The 16,497-nt window shown below is 34.6% G+C and overlaps 1 protein-coding gene across 5 annotated transcripts in view; it reads right to left on the bottom strand.

The window, feature by feature from the left end:
* The window catches only part of Pfk (ATP-dependent 6-phosphofructokinase), a 119,929-nt gene that overhangs the window by 42,168 nt on the left and 61,264 nt on the right, over positions 1-16,497 (bottom strand). For 2 of the 5 annotated variants that reach the window (XM_089107064.1, XM_089107065.1), the window contains exons 9-10: positions 11,783-11,800; positions 7,892-7,912 (exon numbers count right to left, since the gene is read on the bottom strand). The exons of 1 other annotated variant lie outside the window; for it this stretch is intronic. In XM_089107064.1, coding sequence (XP_088963190.1) covers positions 7,892-7,912; positions 11,783-11,800 — 39 coding nt within the window. The remainder of the gene's footprint in view (positions 1-7,891; positions 7,913-11,782; positions 11,801-16,497) is intronic. 2 more of the 5 variants (XM_089107067.1, XM_089107066.1) reach the window with 2 other exon arrangements.

Raw genomic sequence — 16,497 nt, 5'->3', positions numbered from 1 at the left:
TTCAAAACCCCAAGTTTCATAAAACTCGACTTTGTACTTAAAACTCCTGTATCATGCATACCTATTATTCTCGCTGCTTTATATGGCTTAACCTGCACTTATTTAAAATTAGACGTAAAATTACTATCCTAAATAATGCAGCTATAACTTGTAATCGGCACAATTAAAGAATGGTTTAACAGAACTAAAATATCAGAAATTAAAAAATGTCTAAAACGTCTTAAAATCCAAATGCTATGGTCTACCTTACGTGAAACCATCACCGTGTCTTCGCTAACTCAGGTTCTGGTCGAAAATGAATCCTAGCTAGTGCATGTTCTCAACTCATTGCAGTATATCATTATTATTGCTGTTTCACTAGGAAAATTTAGAAATACACCAGTCCCACCAAACTAAAAGTAGTAACTCTTTGCCACGTTAATGCTAAGTAAACTTATGCCTACAAAGCCACTCAACCCTTGCAGAGCTCTGTTTGCTATCTGGACCAATTCTTCAAGAGTCTTCGCCGCCACAACAAGCGCTGTATCGTCTGCAAAAGTTTACATAGACGCACCAGGAGTATAAAACCACAGAATGTCAACATACACTAAATACAACAGGGGTTCTAATAGAGAACCCTGGGGAGCTTAACAAGAAACAGGGAAAACTTAGAAAACTTCTCCCCTAGATTCACCCTAACTGACCTACCATTTAAATACGAACTAAAACAATCCAAGCATGTCCCTTTTAGAGCCAAATTCCTTAATCTATTCAATAAGATACAAAAATCAACAGCATTACACACTTTTTTAAAATCAATAAAATACTAACATAATATTTAACCTTTTTCAAAGCTAAATTAATATTTTCTAAAAGATGTTGTACAGCATGTGAAGTGCAATGGCCCTTCCGGAATTCAAACTGCCCATCATACACTGCACGCAGGCTTGTGAGGTGATAATAAAGTCTTCCAAGAGATGGCTTTTCCTTACACTTTTGAAAACACTAGCAAAATAGAAATAGGCCTCCAGTTTAATAAATACGTTGGAGTGCCCCCTTTGTGGAGAAGAAGAATCTTAGCTGTTTTCAATAATTTTAAAAATACTCCCTTCTCTATTGATAAGTTTATTCGGTGCACGAGCACAGGAAGAAGGTATTCCAGAATTGATCGACTAGTATTTAGGATAAAACCATCTAACCTGGCACTGTTGGATTCAATCGAACTGACGATATTTGTTAATTCATGAGTCACAAGGACGAAATTCCATTTCCGTTCCCTCACCCCTCCCCTCAGCAAACGAGTTGCTCCCAACAAGCGCTTGGGAATTTTTAGTTTCCGCTTGTATCTTCCTTCCAATGTGACTAAAAATAATCACCGAACTTATCACACAGCTCTTGTCTATCCTCTACAACCACACCTTCGATTTCAATTTGAGGGTCGTGAGTTCTCCAACGCACGCTAGCCACTTCATTATTAACTTTCCAAGTTCTTTTCAGATCTGCTTTAATGTCCTCAAACAGTGCCGAGTACTATTGGTTCTTTTTTTCCTTTTCAGTGAGCTTACCATATTACAAAGCTGTTCAAAATGAGAATTATTTTCCTCCTTTGAAAATCTCAGATAATCCTGAAACGCACTGTGACGCGGTTTACTTAATTTATCTAGCTCTCCCTCGACCCATGGTTTTTTCGGCATATTTGGTCTCTGTCTGAGTGTCTTCAGTGGACAAGTTTTGTCAAATGCAGTAGTTATAATGCTACTAAATTGCTCCAAAGCATCACAGGGGTCAATCTGGTTCAATACAGATTCAAAATATGTTGCACTTATTTCTTCTTTAAACTTACGAATGTTTCAGGCTTTACCTCTCGAATAATTTTTTTTTGCTTTTTCTGGCGCGATATTTGTAAATCTAAACTGAATACCGCTGGAAAATGATCAGATGCCGAATTCACTACAATATTATAAAACGTCTTTCGGATATACTTTGAAGAGATAAACATATTGTCAATCAGGGTAGCAGAGTGGTCCGTGATCCTAGCAGGAATTGTTACAGTGGGAAAAAGATCATTAGAAACAATAAACTTTAAAAAATCTAAATTAAAACTACCTGTAGATAAAAGATCAAAATTTAAATCCCCCATACATATTAACTCTTGCTGCGACTTCTGAACTATCATTAGAAGACTTTGGAAACCTTCTGTGAATTCCTCACACGACGCACTTGGAGGTTTATAAACTACTGATAGGATAATTTTCCTCACACCAAGCCTCATACCAAACTTAATTTAAGTAGAAAGTGTTTCTACCTTATCTTCTCTCCAGACATCAAGATCCTCCCTGGGCTTCCATTTCAGTGAATCACTTACTACCAAACCGAGTCCACCGCGGTTCGTTGAAGCTCTACTCCTCGTGGTAAGCTGATAGCCCGGATAATTAAAAGACGAGTGAGGACTATCCTGACTCGAACATATTTCACATAAGGCCACAACATTGGAGATTTTTACATTTCAAAAGAAAATCAAATAACTCATCATACGAAGAAGTAAGGTGGCAGTTCCACAAACACTCATTAAAACCATGACTTTGCATAATTTCAAGATAAGAAGAATCACAATATTTACTAAACTGCAAAGGTCTATAACTCACGGAAGACTCTTCATTCGCCAAATCTGAAAGTAAATAAATATCAATATAAAACAGGCAACTTTCCAACCGGCTCTACCTTGACGTGGTACAGATTGGCACATCATACATATTTGTATCTAATAAACACTTCCATGGCTCTCAATGTGAGAAAAAGAAAAAAATAATAAATGAATAAATAAATAAAAAATAAAATAAAAAAAAGGCAGCTGAGCTCTTGGAACAGATAAATAATAATAAATGAAAAAAGAGCAAAATATTGACAAACAATAAACCAAAACTACAAAATTACCACAAGCAACTAAAAGCAATCCGCCAGTGATCGAGTCCTGCGAGCAATGGTGTCTGTTGGGAGTTTTGCAAGAATTAGCCCACAATCAGACCAGCCATTTCGCACTCCAAAACTATCCCTTACTGTATTCAGAATGTCACGATGGCGTTTCTATAGGGCCTCAGAGCATGAAAGACCAGACATGGCAAATTTAATTTCGGTCTTGAAAACTTTCTTTACCCTTCCGCTGCTTCTCAATTTTATAAGCACTTGCACATCATCGCTTCGGTCTTGTGCATTAGAATTATTGAAACGGTAGCAGTATATACTCTGAATGGCATTTCGCGAAAAACTGAGGACTTCCATTTTCTGTTTTATGATATTCATAGTTGTTGCTTTCAAATCATCACCCGGTAATTGCTTCACACCCTTGAAAGCTAGGTTGACTAGAAGTGTTTCTTCATCAAAATCATCTATCTATTTTCCATTTGTTCCATGTAATTTTCCAGACCTTGAAATTCTGCTTTGAAGCTTCTGGATTACTGTAATATGCTCTGAAACTTTGGTGAAAACTCAAGGGACACTGAGGCATAAATTTCACTAATTATCATCTCGCACGATTACTTTAGGGAATCGCCACTTTTCTCTTATTTATCCCTGCACTTTTTTAAAACCTTCTCAGTGATTAATTCCATGATGGATTTTCGTGTTCTTGCAATTTCATCCTCACTAGCCACATTTCTTTCCGATACCTGAGATGATAAGCTCGCTGGTTCCCTTATCTCAAGCGCAGCGTACGATTTACTTTGCTCGTAGATTTCGGGAGAGTTATTAGCTTCTTCAAACACAAGCTTCACTCCTTTACCCGTTTTTTGCTCCTTGTTCCTTTATATTATCTTCATACGATACTAAACTTTTTTCAGGGAGCCTAATTTCCTTGAGATCTCCGTAACAAAAAACGATTAAGTTTTCTCGGCCTTTGCTATCTTTAACGATTAGTAGGACTCTGACTGGCCATAAGGGGAATCCTTGGAAACGAGTTGGGGCTAAATCAATATTTTTAAACGGCATTTTGAAGACAAAAACGAGAAAAAACCCAAAATCACTTATATTTTACTGAGCAGGCCGACGGATGGTATTGGCGATCACCTTTGTGGCTGGTGGCCCGATGGACCGTGGAGACCTGCAAACGTTTATTCCATCGTACTCTGCTATCCACAGCAACAGTTATAATATTATCCAATTATCCAAAGCAAATTGTTCACTGCTATACAGTATTGTACACAATTTCACTTGTTGCGCAATGAAATAAATATCCAAACAATAATCCTCTTTGAAAACTGGCTAAACAATATAAACTGGTTTAGATCTTAATAGGTCAAAGACTGAAACAAGACATTCAGGCCGGATTGGGTACAAACTAACAAAATGTAGTCTGTTTATTCTAATAAGACGTTTAGTCCTATTTCCCAATAAGCTTGGTTGAGATACGACAAGCCGTTCTGGCAGATGAATATATATATATATATGGTTAATTCCATTTTGATAAGGATTGAGGCCAAGTCCTAAAAACCACCTTACCAAAGCCTGCACTAGGAAAAAGCAGATACTAGGCTAAACTTGAACTTCTCATTTGAAGTTACGACAGGGGTTTCTTTCCTAAGCATAGAATGGTACTTAACATTGACTAAGTTTATCTGATTCCTCAGCACAAGCATTTTACTATTAATGTTCAAAAATTTATTAGCATATATTTTCAACGTTTATGTTAGCTGGAAAGCATCTTTACCAAAATTACAAATAAAATAAAAGGTCAAACTCATTAGTCAGGAACTTATTGAACAGAAGCAACAAAAGGACTAACAGGACGACAAAGTTAGTGGTTATAGTGGTGGTTAGAGCCATAACGTACCATTCCATGGTCAGATACCTTAGCAAACATTAGGAGGAAATGGATTTGACTAATATTCGTTACAGGCGTTGAACCTTCTCGTATCTCTCCCTAAATGTCTCCCTGATCCCTCCCTAAATGTCAAACCTACACACTGATTAGGTAGATAGTTCCAAAGGTAGCCATTTACAAGCATTGGCGACAATTACTCAATAAACAAAATAATACTTAAAATCCAAATAGGATTACTAAGAAAGGAAGTTCCAAATAATTTTGCAGCGAGACCATCAAACTGCCACCAAAAGGGGGCATATAAAAAGCGAAGGAGAATTTGGACCTGTGCCTTCTCCCAAAACTTGCATGGTTTCTAGGATTTTTGTTTTATGATGTTTTCTATTTGTAATATTATGTACGTCTTGTATTCTCCACAAAATTACCCCCCCCCCCCAAAAAAAAAAAATCAAACAAACAAAAGCAACAAATATTATAGGTCTTTGTCTTTGGCACTGAAGCCTCCACCTATGCTTTAAGCACTCGTTTCCTGGAACGATTAAAATATGCGTAAAACACGAAATTCCGTAGGAATAGGCTACAAAAGGTGCTTCCAGAGCCCCTTCTCTCAAACACAAATACTGCTTAAGTTCTTGCCTCCGATTATATTCTAAACTGTCAAAAATTTTAAATGATAAGCTGTGTTTCGAGACGAATACCAAATATCCCAATTATAATAACGATTACCTCTAACAACAATTATATATACATACTGCTTGTCTCTGCCAACATATTTTCTTCAACATATTACGATGGAAACCGTATTTAAAGAAGTCCAAGGCTAGTAAGGATTACTTCTTCTGGGATACTTTTATATGGCAAGTGGTAAAGTTTTTTCGTCTTTTTTTTGTATATAAGTTACTGTTTAATCCAATTATTGTAGGGATCATGTTGAAAAGGTATTCATAGGAAGGATAAACCATGTGCTTACAGAAAACAGACATAATTTGGACATAAAAATGATACTGAAGGGACTGATACGGCTATTATGAGACTAGCGCAGGATTTTGACGACCTTACAGTCCAATTTCACTAACGTTCAAGCGAAGCTATAGAAATTTTTGGAGCTGCGGTTGCAAAGAATAGAAGCTGACTCAACCATAAACCTTCTGTAGAAGAGACTAGCCTAGTACTTTCAATTTTCTAAAGCCAGATTATCCAACTCAGTTTCAATAGTTAAGTTTTAACAGCTAAGGATTTGGCTTTCTTTTAAATTTTTAAAAAGCATTTTCCTCAAACCTTCCATCTTCCTAGCTGACACGAAACTGGGATGAATCTGAACAATTAATCCAACACAACATTCAGCAAATTCGTTCTTAGAAAGGGAAAAACAAATTCCGTCTTAGATAGTTCTTGGAAAGAGACTCTAAACTCTGGATCTAATCTTTCCATGGGGTTCATAGACAAAAAAAAACATACCCGATAAGAGCAAAAACAATCACCTAGCTGTGCCCCTTCAAACCTAACAGCCAACTCAGAGTAAATAACGAGTGTGCCACCTCATCGGAGCATGCCGCATAGGATCAGGGTCTAAAAAAAAGAGTGAATTTCTGCAGAAAATACCTATTTGCTGCGAAAAACTCATCAATCTCCTTCAGTCGTCCCTTCAGATACATTGTATTAGCTTGTCAATTTAATTTTGGTCTAAGATTCAGGTTCAAGCTGATAAAAGGCCACCCAACTTTTCCACGGGGACCAATGAGGTCTGCGCAGCGCAGGTACCAATCTGCTGCAGCTCTGCTCTCAGCCCGGAGTGCTATGCGTGGTTGGGGGCAAATTATCCAACCCTTGAGCTGATAAATTGACATCAGCATCAATAAATCTTCCTTCTTTTAACTGTCTTTACATGATTGAGAATAATCGTAGGATCTTATAAACCTAGGAACAAAATGTGGTCTTTTTTCCACAAATATTTTAAAAAGGAAACAGATATATTCGACCATTTGTACAAGCAAATAGCAGAGGGACTTTGGTGAAACTCTTATTTCGCAGTTTTCCATCAAAATGTAATGAAGTGCATCCCAACTTTCTCTGCTACCTCCTACCATTTCTTGAAGTTCATGAAGATGAAATTTGTCGATTCTGAAATGATTTTTGTCTTAATAAAGTCTACTTTGACCAAAACTGACTTTAAACCAAAAATAATCACTCCCAAGGACACTCTGAGAAAGGTGTATGCAAGAGAGTTACCAAGCAAGCAAGAGTTACAAAGCTTAGCCAGCACCCCATAATTTATACATAAACCACAAAGACGAGATTGCTATTTATTTGTTTTTATTTGTATTTATAGGAAAATACAATTTAACGACTTCACTTCCATAGATGAATAATAAAAGATTTACAATCATCCAAAGATTGAATTTTAGGCACTTTACCATGATCCTTAAGCTTTTGAGTAGCCATAGCGTCCCTTAATATGGACAGATACTGAACGAAACTCAAGTCAGCATAAAAAAGTAAACACACATAATAAAGTATATATATATATATATATATATATATATATATATATATATATATATATATATATATATATATATATATATATATATATATATATATATATATATATATATATATATATATATATATATATATATATATATATATATATATATATATATATATATATATATATATATATATATATATATATATATATATATATATATATATATATATATATATATATATATATATATATATATATATATATATATATATATATATATATTATTTTAAATGCCAAGTTTTTAATCAAATACTTAAATAATAAATGTATAGAATTAATATATGTTTATCCATCCTACCACGCTAAGGTATCACGTCATTTTAAGGATATCATTGAATATGGTCTGACAAGCAATGGCAACAATGGCAACAAAATTGATGTGAAAAGAAAAAACACACACAAAAGTAAGCAAGGACGATTTTTTTTTTTTTTTTTAACAAGTGCTTTAATTTTGAAACATTAAGCAAGTAGTGCAGCTGACATAAAAAAAAGAAAAATAAATAACAGTGACACAGACATTTAAAATAAACAAAAATGATTTTTACCGACATCCAAAGTGTGGCTTGCTGCAAAATAAAATAGTGTATAAGATAACAAGTGGTGAACAACTAATACAACTAAGGCAAATAAGTAGCAAAACTAAGGTCGACATCTAGAGACGACACAGTAACGCACCAGGTCACATTATAGTCACGTTTGCGAATAGAATCAAAACTATGCACTATTACAGTGCCAATTATGCATCGCGTCTGTAATGGTTCAACATTTTCAATTATCTAGAGTAAAACTGTTCGCTGACCAATCAGAGTAATTTGGGGCATAGCTTTTTAAAATTATCAAAGATAGAAACTTGGATAGCAGTTTTCTTGTCTGGAAGAAGAAAAAGTTGCAAAAGATACAGACATACAGGCAAAAGATATGGAATAAGCAGGCAATAGGTGGGAAAAGATTAGTGTTACCAGTTCTCCAAATGAATATCTCACCATTTCAATTTACTACTTATGTAGTACAAGTTTGACATTAAAATCACAGAAAAGCATATGCTATTCATAAATACTGACTTTTACCGACAAAGGTGACTATGGAGTGGCTCGCTCATAAAACAGTCACTAACTAAATTACTTTTTATATAACAACTACATGCAAATGCCGTCTAGTAATGAGGTGTACGTTTGATTTAAGTTGGTTTTGTTTACCGAAAATAATCTAGAAAGCGTCCACACCGACATTAACAGAGATCTGCTAAAATTGGGCTTGGTAGTGCCTTCTGCAACATGGGAGTATTTGCACAACAGTTGGTGTAAACAATTTAGATTATGTTTCGACAAATGTGGGGAATGAAGAAGATGCATTTCTAAAAACTTTCTTTCAGCGCAAGCTATCAAGAGCTTTAAACATATTAAATTAAAAAAAAAGTTTCTTTAACTCAAAGTAAGGAAAGACGTTAAAACTTAAAACGAACAGAAATTATTCCGTATATGAAAGGGGCTGTCCCCTCCTCAACGTCTCGCTCTTTACGTTAAAGTTTTTTATTGTTTAAAAAAAATAGAGTTTGAGAAAGTCAAACTTTAGCGTAGAGAGCGAGGCGAATGAGGAGGGGACAGCCCCTTTCATATACGGAATAATTTCTGTTCGTTTAAGTTTTAACGTCGTTCCTTACTTTCAGTTAAAAAAACTTGTTTTTATTATTTAATTTTTGAACGTTTTTGAATTAATGCAGGTTTTGATTTTGGCTCAACGTACATGAAGAATTAAAACAAAATTTGCATATTAATTTTACTTTTATTCGGTTAAATGGCTTTCTCGAAACTTGTTTAATTTTATTTACAAACGTTTTTATTAGTAATAAATATACGTAACTCACGAATTAACTTACGTAACGAACTTCTATATTCATATATTTTTAATACGTATATTATGGGGTTCACCCCCTAGTCAATACCACGCTCTTCACGGTAAAGTTCGAATTTTGTTCCAATTCTTTAAAAATGACCCCTTAATCAGAAAGGCCGTTATTTAGACAAATAGCTCTTATGAAAGTACTAAAAAATCTTTGGCTTAAATAGCGAGGTATTGACTAGGGGATGAACCCAATTATATACGTAATATTTTATGTTCGTTGTAAGTTTTGATGTTGCTCCTTACTTTCAGTTGAAAAACTTGTTTATTTTATATTTAATTTCTGATCTTTTTTTAAATAATGCTGGGAAATCCAGCGCCCCCTTCATAGCAATGTCCCTTCCCCCATGAAAACTTCCTTCATGGAAAGATCCTCCCACATAACGCCCGACCCACCCAACCCCCCCTCACTATCAGAAAAATCCCCCTGAAAACGTCTGTATACTTCCCAATAACCAATACTATAAGTTAACATTGGGTAAAGTTCATAACTTTCAGCCCTCCCCCCGGGGACTTCAGGAGATTGAATAATCCTAAAAGACGTAGTTATCGTATTTTCGACCATGGTGAACAAAATGGCTATCTCAAAATTTTGATCGGGTGACTTTGGGAAAAAAATGAGCGTGGGAGGGGGCCTAGGTGCCCTTCATTTTTTGTTCCCTCAAAAATGGAACTAGAAATTTAAACTTTCGTTCAAATGAGCCCTCTCACGATATTCTAGGACCACTGGGTCAATACGATCACCTCTGGGGAAAAAACAACAAACCAGCAAACAAATAAACACGCATCCGTGATCTTTCTTCTGGCTAAAAATGCAAAATTCCACATTTTGTAGATAGGAGCTTGAAACCTCTATAGCAGGGTTCTCTAATACGCTGAATATGATGGTGTGATTTTCATTAAGGTTCTATAACTTTTAGGGGGTCTTTCCCCCTTTTTTCAAAAATCAGCCAAATTTTCTTAGGCGCGTAACTTTTGATGGGTACGACTAAACTTGATGAATCTTATATATTTGAAATCAGCATTAAAATCTGATTCTTTTGATGTACCTATTGGTATCAAAATTCCTTTTTCTAGAGTTTCGGTTACCATTGACCTGGGTGGCTCCTTACTTACAGTTCGTTACCACGAACTGTTTGATTAGCTGAGGAAAGAGATTAGGCCACTTGGATTTAATTAGTATAGTTAAATTAGGCCCACGAATGTCAATTGTCGTCTTGCTGCTTACTCCTCTCTTTTAGGGGAGGAGTCTCTTTTACGATCCATTTTACGGAACATCTATTTCTTCGCACAAAATAAAATATCAATGAAAACGTCTATAACCGTAAAACCTCAAAACACTTAGCAAAATAGATTCGTTTTCGTTTTGCAAGTAATGTAAGATTTTGAATTCGAGAACTTGGAAGAAGATTTACTAGACTAGGCCTACTATAATAAAACAATTAATAAAAAGCAGGACGACACCAGAACGAGCATGCTTTTAAGATAAGAGTGCTCAGGCAAAAATCAGTGAAAAAGAACAAGGATCAAGAGTGGTCCATCCCAGACAGATGCGGGGATTGAAACATCACTCTTTACAATAATCACAAGTTTCTGTGCAATAGAATAAACACTCGAACTTGAGGAAAGGTTTGATTAAAATATTACAAAGACTTGGAGAATATTCTATATTTTTTGGGCCAAAATACTGGAGCTTCTTTTTAGTTAAAGAAGTCAACTTGTAATATTGACGTTAAAAACTTTTTATCTGATTTTTAGAGTAGAATTATGAGCTAATTTACTTTTAGAAATCCAACGTTATCATTGGTAAGCACTTTTTTATTTGATAAAATTGCAGTTCCAAAATGTTATAAAAAATAATATTTTGGTTTGAATAGCTATTTATCCTCATTGTCACTCGGAGAACAAATAGGCAGGTCATTCATGAATAGAATTACATCACCAAATGTTCTTATTTTTATTTATTTTTTCCCTAGAATGGTAGTAATAATTAATTTGGCTATTAGAGAAATAATATTGTTAATCGGCAAGTAATTCATCTTCATTTCTTAAACTTGCGACTGTATGTTGCTAAGGTGCAAGCTTCAAACAGTGGTATCATTCCCACGAAAACATAAGGGAGAGGTAAAAAGTATTTTCAAAATCTAGAGGGGGGAATCACACCAAGCAAAGCCCCATCACTGTGTAATGGACACAATTTTTAAAAACTGGTCGCAAAATCAATTGCTTCTCCGCACCGATACCTATAAGTAGCAAGGCTCTCCAACTTCCACAGTAAGTGGTAACCAGGCTTAGATAATCTTCAAAAAACATCTTCACATTTATCTCGATATATTAAAGCAATAAAGAGTCAGGATAGTAGAAGAAGCGGTTATTCTAAGTCTACAGTCTAGAATGTTAAATATTAAAAAGCCACATAACAAATATATCTCTTGTGTTTCTGATAAACTGGAATATATTCTAAGCTATAGTCGAGACAAAATATTTAGACAAAACTGGACAGATTTAGACAGGACAATATTTATGAAAACTCTTACCCTACTTAGCTGCCGACGCTAAATAAAACAAAAAAAATAATTAATTAGTATGTAATTGCAATATTTAATAAAGCACAACAATTGTACCTTATTCAGGTTACCTATAAACTACTCAAATAAAAGTGTCAAGCACAATTTAAGTAGTTTGGAGTGAAAACAATAGAAGTATTTAAGGAGGGAGGTTAGAAACTGCTTGGGTCTCATATAAGGCACAAACCTAGAGGGAAGGACCTCCTAGCCCTCAAAATCCCATGAAGGTTTGAATTTGTCCTCAATTTACATATGATTGGCCAATTTTCCTGTTTAAACAAATCCCCCACCTCCAAAAAATCATTAATATATGACGGAGGTTAGAAGCGTTATATCTATAACTGATAGTAGAAGGAACTCCTTATCCCTCCTTAACCTCTATTCCTAGGCATGTAAATGACAGTTTATAAAGTACTCTACCCATTTCAAGGCTGCATCCAGGGGCGGGGGTAATGGATTTGTCCCTTGCCCTGAAATTTTTGTCAAAATCGGGAAAACGTTATGAAAATGTATACAAACAATCTTGATATGCGTTTTTAAAGTTTTTTGTAACCCCCGAACAAAATCCTTGACTCATTTCATACCTATAAAGAGATAGATTGTATATGCTGCAATCTACGTTGACTTTCACCTAAGGCTACCATGCACACTATTAGCTATATCCGATTTTTTCAGAGAGAAAGATTTTCACGACAAACCATGATCCAAATATAGGACTTTTATGACAATTCCCTACTGGTGATATCCCGATATATAAGAGACTAAATCTCCTCTTTTTATGATGACTACCATAGTTAATCAGTTTAATTAGCAGCCATTTAGGACTAAGCTGATCCTACGAAGGCAGGAAAAATAAGAAAAAAAAATAAGGATTAGAGATAACGACGAAGAAAGCTACTATATAACGCTAATTATTTCTACCGTACCTCTGAGCAGTCTGTCTTCGTATATTCGTGTTGCACTGATAAAAATATACTATTGCGAGCAGCTTACAATATCAATTTTATATTAATTGTTTATAATATTCGATATTCTTGCCAAGTTTTCTTATCATTGGTTTTACTGATTTCTTTTCATCGTCTTCAAGTAAGAAACACCCTATTTTCTCAAAAAATAAAAACAAACAAAAACCAGCATCACATTGGACGAAAAACATACAAGTTACCTTTGTAAGTGTTACATTAAAAAAAACGGAAGTTTTATTCGAATGAAAGGGAAGAGAGACACTAAAACTTTAAAAAAAGCAGAAAAATTTTAAATAGGAAGGGAGGAATGTATCAGCCTCAAAATTTCCTCCTCTCTTACAATAAATAATGTGTAGTCCATACTTTATTAATAATTAAAATCTATAATATACGTAAAGTTTAGGGTTTGTGGAACTGTTTCTTGGCCAGAATAAACGCTTTGATATAGCCCTTAAAGTACAAGACGTAGACCTAGTTGCTCACGGCTAGACAGATGAACGCAGTAGATTCAATATTTAAAAATTTCACACTTCACACACTTCAGCAGATCTATGAAAGACAATTACAAAATTGGTATATAGTGTGGATAGGGGATGTGGGTGAAACGATGAAGAAGAAGAACACAGAAGACAGCATTGACATGAATATCACCGTGGTAGGCAACATCCTGTGTCAAGTCCTGGTATATTTCTTTCCCAAATTCTGGCAAATTCCGCCGCACAAGTCAAGACTTAACACATTTATTACATAAGCCTTCTGGAAAGGAGGGGGGGTCAATGCAACTCCCATCCTCCAGGTGCATCACTAGTGACATTAATAAAATACTTGAATATTATATGCTCTTCCTGTGGCAATATTAATTAATCAACTTAATTTAAAAAAAACTAAGGTCATACCGATATAAATAAGCAGCAAAAACTAAAAAGAACCAAAGTAGTTTCAACACAATATTGGAAGAACATAACAATTTATGCCAAACACTTTTAACAACCCTCACTAGTTTTATGTGAACAAATCATCTATCGTGTTTTAATTGGTATTTTTATAGTTTTTTTAGTTGGTATTTTTTATAATTGGTAAATCATAGACTGCACAAAAATACACATAGGAACGGAACGAGTATATCTATATCACGGTGGCCAGTGTCCACCCCTCCCCCATTCCGACGTTTATCCCCCCCCCCTCCAAAAAAATTTCCAAAAATTGGAAAAATGCTGTCTATTTGGTGTCAACTTCTATGCGACTCAAAAAGATGGATAAAACAAAAACGTCAAAAAATATTTCTGAATGAGTGTTCTCTCTATTTTCTTTGATATGCAATTGTCAAGAGGGAGGGCAAATTTCCAAAAAAAAATTAAAATTTTTAAAGAGGGATGAAAGATTCACAGCACAGTTATGATCTCAGTCAGATGTTCATATATATATATATATATATATATATATATATATATATATATATATATATATATATATATATATATATATATATATATATATATGTTTTAGGCGTTTACCACCCCCCCCTCCGGCGTTTACCCCCTCAGAAAATACCCCCCCCGTGGAAATTATCCCCCCAGGGAAAATATCCCCCGGAAAATACCCCTCCGGTAAATACCCCCCCCCAGAAAATCGACCTCCCCCCCCCGTGGAAAATAAGGCTTTCTCAATTTTAGAATTTCATTTGAGTTTTTTCCGTAGGGGAAGGAATTTTGGTACTTGTGTATTATACACCACTCACTCAAGTTTACGCTGTGTAAAACTCGAGAACAAACCGGTTTCTTCGTTCGTTTCTTTCAACTTAGCATGAGACAAAAAAAAGACAAGTAACAGAATAGGTGGCAAATATATAATTTGGGCTATATATTTCCACATAAGGAGAGGTAAAGTATTTGGACAGTTTGAAGTCAGAAAACAATTCTTACTACTTCATAATATGCAGAATAATTGTACCTAACACATTTTGCATGCACGCGCGCTATGCTTTACCCCTCCCCCCCTAATTTGCAAATATATAGTCCACATTTGTTTCAAAAATAACAAAATAACCGGTTTTTTCTTGAATTTTACACAGCGTAAACTTAGGGAAGTGGTATCCAACACAAAAACATCGGTAATTGTGATGGAGAGAGCTGGATTTCTCGGAATTATTTAAAAACGATCAGAAATTAAATTAAAAAAAAAATTCATCTGAAAGTAAGGAGCAACACCAAACCTTAAAACGAACAGAAACTATTACGTGTATGAAAGGGGTTGCCTCCTCCTCAAGATCTCACTCTTTACGCTAATTCTTTTTTTTATAGAACTTTAAAACAAAGCTTATTATTCTATTTAAACGGCCATTGTATTTCAGGAATCGTTCTTTAGGAAATAGGACAAAAAGTCAAAACTTGAGCGTTGACAACTTATGAAAACTTAAAAACAAAACTTTAAAAAACGCATCAAAAACTTGTTTATTCATTTTTGCTACGTTTTTACGAATCAGACAAACATTTCGGTGGGGAGAAAGGGTCAAATTTAGTTAAGGAAACTTCCCTTTACTAAAATTACTTCCAGGCTTAGTAGTTTAAAAAATGTAAGATAGTAAATCTTAAGATGGTCAATCCCTAGGCTTAATGGTTCTGATTTTTTCTCCCTAACACCCCACCCCTACTCCTGGATACGGCCTTGGCTACACGGAATTTTTTCCAGTTTTTCTGTTGAGAATGGGGTTGCTGTGTCAATATAACATAAAATCTTGCTTATCAATTTCTTTTAGACACCCCCGCCCCCTAAAAATTGATTTGAGGCTTACTATTCTAATTCAACGGCCTTTTTGATTCAGGGGTCATTCTTCAATAACTGGAACACAGAATCAAATTGTAGCAAAAAAACGAGGTATTAAGGAGTGGGTGACCCTTCTCATTTACACAATAATTTCTGTTCGTTTTAAGTTTTAAGGTTGCTCCTTACTTTCAGTTGAAAAAAAGTGTTTTTTTTTTTATTTAATACTATTGACACTGATTTAAATAATAATTACCATTCCTGAATCAGCTAAGAATGAAATTTGAACTTTTATTTATCGTCAAGGAAAGGCAGTGTGGTCTTCAAAATTGTCTCTTTGATACTATACTGAAAGAGACAAACAAAGCGGCAGATCTTTCCCCTTCAATATCCCCCCCCCCATGAAGCAAATTTTAGGCTACTTTTTTTACGTTCCAACATCAATAATTGCTGAATAATATTCAAATATTATACAATAATTGCTAATAATTATATGATATTCAAATAATTACTAATAATTATTTCTAAAATGACAAAAAAGCATCATAAGGGAAGAAGTAGGAAATTGAAAACGTTTTGAGATATAAAAACCTGCAATTTCAGAGCAGTTGGTTTCTAAAAGTGGTTTTAACCAATAAATTTAAGTTTTTCTATTTGGAAGTTGTTTTCTTGTTCTGAAATTTTTTTGTTGTTTTTAAAACAGTTTTATAATTTTCAAAGCTATTTTGTTTTAAAACAAAAGTCGTTTTATCGTGTTGAAATAATCCTTATTGTTTTTTATCAGTTTTATCATCGTTTTAAAAGCGTTTAAAGTTATTTTATACTAAAAATTAAAGTTAGTCCAGGCAATGCTCCTCAACTCCCACTTCAGTTTTCTGAAGTCTTTATCTCTATCCCTTCCTCCTCAAAAGGCTATTGTTCGCTTTGGTGAACTTAGACGTGCATCCAAGTTGTCCATAT

This window comes from Artemia sp. Qi Xiang Cuo, chromosome 21 (assembly GCF_049724085.1).
Source record: "Artemia sp. Qi Xiang Cuo chromosome 21, ASM4972408v1, whole genome shotgun sequence".
In the NCBI taxonomy this organism is placed as follows: Eukaryota; Metazoa; Arthropoda; class Branchiopoda; order Anostraca; family Artemiidae; genus Artemia; species Artemia sp. Qi Xiang Cuo.
Note: the sequence above shows the minus strand (reverse complement) of the source record. Positions and strands in the feature narration are given on the sequence as shown.